This window comes from Penaeus monodon, chromosome 18, assembly GCF_015228065.2.
Source record: "Penaeus monodon isolate SGIC_2016 chromosome 18, NSTDA_Pmon_1, whole genome shotgun sequence".
Taxonomy (NCBI): Eukaryota; Metazoa; Arthropoda; class Malacostraca; order Decapoda; family Penaeidae; genus Penaeus; species Penaeus monodon.
The window spans coordinates 43,680,346-43,685,345 of NC_051403.1; the positions used below are offsets into that span (position 1 = coordinate 43,680,346).

The 5,000-nt window shown below is 37.7% G+C and overlaps 1 protein-coding gene across 1 annotated transcript in view; it reads right to left on the reverse strand.

The window, feature by feature from the left end:
- Nucleotides 1-854: 854 nt before the first annotated feature.
- LOC119584518 overlaps nt 855-5,000 on the reverse strand; it is a 9,047-nt gene continuing 4,901 nt past the window's right edge. Inside the window, exons 3-7 of the mRNA XM_037933173.1 lie at nt 4,331-4,424; nt 3,282-3,447; nt 2,160-2,351; nt 1,759-1,865; nt 855-1,451 (exon numbers count right to left, since the gene is read on the reverse strand). Of these exons, the coding sequence (XP_037789101.1) occupies nt 1,100-1,451; nt 1,759-1,865; nt 2,160-2,351; nt 3,282-3,447; nt 4,331-4,424 (911 nt within the window). The 3' untranslated portion in view covers nt 855-1,099. The remainder of the gene's footprint in view (nt 1,452-1,758; nt 1,866-2,159; nt 2,352-3,281; nt 3,448-4,330; nt 4,425-5,000) is intronic.

Below are 5,000 nucleotides of genomic sequence, written 5' to 3' on the forward strand. Positions count from 1 at the left end.
GTGTGAGCTGATGTAACTCGACAGTGTTCTATCTGGGTCACAGTATAGCAAAGGTAAGCAACTAAATTAGATTTCGCATCGTTAGAAAAATAAGTTATTGTGTATATACAGCGAGCGCTGTGACTACATAGGATTTATATTAATCGTCATGACCTGAATTTACGAGCACGAAAAAAAACTTTCAAATGTTATTTTTATTAATGATATCCAGAAAAAAAAATTCAACACATCTTTATTCGTAATGTAAAAAAGGACAATAATCCAGGATATTTTGATTATACAAACTGTCGACAAACAAACTATTATGATTTTTATAGCAATTTACAAGATAATAGAAAACCAAATTCATATACAGTTTCGCTAATTGTACAGCTCTAAAGCTCTTTACAAATGGATTTTTTCCTAGGGATATTAGAAAAATACTGTCAATTGATATCGAAAAATGCCAGTTGTTTTAACGAAACTTGGAGAATACAGTTCACATAAATATCTTCCTCAAAACGTGTGTAACAGAAATAGTATTTCTTTCTCCGTTTGTGAAGAACAAACTTCTATCTCTATTTCAAGATTATTACATTTTCCATTTTTCACTCATTTACATTCACTCTCCCTCTGAGATTATACACATTTCTCCCACATTATGAATCCTGTTTTACATCTCAGTCTGCGATTATTATAAAAAAAAAAATCTTTTTCAGATTAGGAATAACGTTTTCCACCTCTTAGATTATTATTATTTTTTTTTATTCTCTCTCTCATATTATGTATTACGTCCTCCAGCTCTCTCTTGGATTATGTTATTTTTCTTTATTTTCTCCCAGATTATATATATATATATATATATATATATTTTTTTCTTTTTATTTTCTGTCTTAGTTTATGCATAACGTCTTCCACCTCTATTTTATTATTATTATTATTATTATTATTATTATTATTATTATTATTATTATTATTATTATCATTATTATTATTATTATTATTATTATTATTATTATTATTATCATGCTCTCTCTCAGATTATGAATACCCTCTTTCACCTTTCTCTCGAACTACGAAAATCATGTCATTCAATTCCATCTGTAAAGAATCGAATCCTCTATCTCTTCCTCTGACTATCCCCTTCCTTGCCCTCACTGCTCTCCTCGATCCGACGCTCCATGGGCTTCGGAACCTTCGAACCCCCGGGACAAAGGAAGTGCTTGGCGTGGAAGTAGCCGTAGTGGTAGTGCCGGTCCAGCTCCTCGGGTTCTGGGGGGAGGAGGCCACACTTGAGTCGGTAGAGGTTCTCGTTACTCATCGCGATACACTGGTTCAAGGCTCGGTTCAGGGGTCGGAGATCGCCGGTTTCGTCTCGCGGGCAGATTTCGAACTCACCCGAGAAAGCGTTAATGCTCACGATCGAAGGGCCTTTGAGGGGCATGTTGTTGCTCATTCCTCCGTCGATGTACCTGCGGGAGGGGGCGAAGGGGATGAGTTACTGTGTAAAGAGAGAGTAATAGATACTTGAAATTGAAAAAAAAGGTTTTAAGTTATTGTGAAAAGCCAGAGCAATAAATATATCCTAAACAAAATATCAGACGACTCTATATCCACGAAAATAATTCCAGATTTGCGCAAAGCAACGTACAGGTGAAAGTCCTTTGCTCATAATTATCAACATTCCCTTCATCATATACCATATCATAATTAATAATTGACTCTCAGGATTAAACATTGCTTCCGAAGTTTTCCAATTTTCACATTTATTTCGCGTACCTGCGACCATTGTAGATAGGAGCAGTGTAGCCAGAGAGACAAGGCAGGAAGCAACAGCAGAGGATGGCCCGAATCAGCTCATCCCTCGTAGAATATTGGCTCACTACCTGAAACACACGGCACGTAGGCTTAAAGGGTTTTTTTCTTGTTGCTTGTATTATAGTTTTTATTTTAAAAGGTATTCATATCACCTGCTATTAGATTATATGACGCATTTTTCTCTGCACCTGCTGTATTCATTTTACTTATTCATTTCATTTATATAGAACTCTCTTTTATCATCATCCTTATATAAAAAAAAGCCTGTCTATGTATCTATACCCTATCTCGATTCCTTATAAAAAGAGCTAGAATCCCTCCAGAAAACCCTCACAGAGACAGGCCTTCGACAGATCGCGTACCTCATTGGTCAAGGTCGACGCTTTCGTTAGGGACAGGAAAACTCTCCCCGACGCCCTTCGGTGAGCGTCCTCCGGCAGGATCTCGAGCAAGGACTTCATCAAGGGTTCCTCCAGCCTGTAGAAGGGGTTAAAGGCGCCCATGAACGTCTTTCTCACCACCTTCGCCTCGTTCAGCAGAATACGACGGACGTGCTAAGAAAACGGAGATATATGACCGTTACTGATGTTACATTGTGGATGTATATGATAAGATATGAAACTATAACACACAAATATAACTATCTTTGTATCTTGCCACCTACCTATCTATCCTCATTTCTCCCTACTTATCTATCCCTCTATCTACTGATCCTTCCCCATCTTCCTTTCGTCCTCTCCCCCTCCCCCTCTCCCCTCCTACGTCCACCCACAGACCTGCAAGCTCACCCCACACCCATCTATCTTCCTATCTATCTATCCTTACTTCAGCTTATCTATATACCCATCTATCTATCCTTCCCCACCCCCCTCTCCCCTCTTACGTTCCCCACAGACCTGCAAATTCCCCCACACTCATCTATCTTACCAACTATCTATCTATCTTCGGTCTCCCACACACTATTTTCCCCACAGACCCACATCCTAGCTATCCTACGTCCCCCACACTTCACCCCACACCCATCTATCCTATCTATCCCCACACTTTTCCCCCACAGACCTGCAAATTCACCCCACACCCCTCTATCTATCTTATCTATCCTGCAGATTCACCCGACAACTATCTATCATACATCCCGAAACACCCATCTATCATACAACCCGAAACGCCTCCCCCCCCCCCCCACAGACCTGCAGATTCACCCTACAGATATCTATCATACATCCCCAAACACCTTTTTCCCCCACACAGACCTGCAGATTCACCCTACAGATATCTATCATACATCCCCAAACACCTTTTTCCCCTTCCCCAAACACACCTGCAGATTCAACCCTTACCCATCTATCTATCCTATCCATCCCCACAGACCATCTATCATACATCCCGAAATATCCTTTTTTCAGCCCCACACAGACCTGCAGATTCACCCCTCACCCATCTATCATACATCCCCAAACACCTCCCCTTCCCCCCACACATACCTGCAGATTCACCCCGCACGCAATGCTCGCAGCGACGATGGAGCCCACGGAGGACCCCCCGAGCTTGCGAGACAGGAGCTTCGGGTGGTGCTCCTGGATGTAGGTTGCGGCGCCGACGAGGTACACGCCGAGGAAGCCGCAGCCGCAGAAGGTGACGCCGGTCATGCTGCAGGCGAGGGGGAGGTTAGTGCTGGTGGTGGTGGTGGTGGGAGGGAGGGGGGGGCTTTGTTGGTTGTAATTTGTAATTGTGGGGGATTAGGGTGAGAGGAGGGAGGGAGGGAGGGAGGGAGGGAGGGAGAGGCGGAGAGGCGGAGAGAGGGAGAGAGGGAGAGAGGGAGAGAGGGAGAGAGGGAGAGAGGGAGAGAGAGAGAGAGAGAGAGAGAGAGAGAGAGAGGAGGAGAGAGGGAGAGAGGGAGAGAGGGAGAGAGAGAGACAGAGAGAGAGAGAGAGAGAGAGAGAGAGAGAAGGAAGAAGTGGAATTCTAGATATATAGATGAACAGAATAACGTAAAGATAAAAAAAATTTATATACAAATCTAGAGACAGAAAAACAAGAGAAAAATAATACGAGAAAAAGAGAAACAGAACAACGGGGAAAAGAGAGAGAGAATTACTAAAATAAAACAAAATAAAGCAAGACAGGCAAAAAAGTAAACAAAAATATACAAAAAAAAAGAACAAACCCAAAATATAAGCAAAAATGATATATAACGACCGAAAAATAAAAGCCAAAAAAAGAAAAAAAAACAAAAAAAAACAAGCCTTCTTTTCCAAAAAAAAAAGAAAAGGAAAAAAAGAAGGAAAAGATAAGAAAAGGAAAAGGAAAAAGGAAAAGGAAAAAAAGAAGAAAAATAGAGAAGGAAAAACAAAAGAAAAAAAGAAAAAAAATAATAAGAAAAGAAAAAGAAAGAAAAAAAAAGAAAAAAACTAAAAAAAAAGAAAAAAGTAAGAAAAGCTAATAATAATAATAATAATGATAATAATAATAATAATAATAATAATAATAATAATAATAATAATAATAATAATAATAAAAACAAACAACTTACCTATCTAAGTTGTTTTTCTTCCTCTCCCTCTCTTTAGCGAGGATTTTGGGCCATCCTCCCGATTTATCCTCGTGTCGGATGTCATACATTTTCCCTGTAATATTATTTTAACTTTGAGACTCTGTTGCTCTTGGTTCCTCCGGCTGTGGTTCTCTTTATTACGTTACAAAGGTTTATAAACGTCAGTTCCTTTTATTTTTTCTTTATTTTTCGCCTTCTCCTTTTTTTAATTTCTTTTTTGTATTTATTGTTTTCTCCCTTTTTATATATATATTTTTTATCTTTCTTCTTCTCCCTTTATATATATATATATATATATATATATATATATATATATATATATATATATATATAATATATGTGTGTGTGTGTGTATATATAATATATATATATATATATATATATATATATATATATATATATATATATATAATTTATATATATATATATATATATATATATATATATATTATATATATATATATATATATATATGTATACACACACACAGACACACACAAAAAAAAAAAAAAAAAAAATATATGTATATATATATATGTATATAAATACACACACACAGACACACACACACACAGACACACACACACACACACACACATAAATACATATATATACACACACACACACACACACAAAATATATATATATA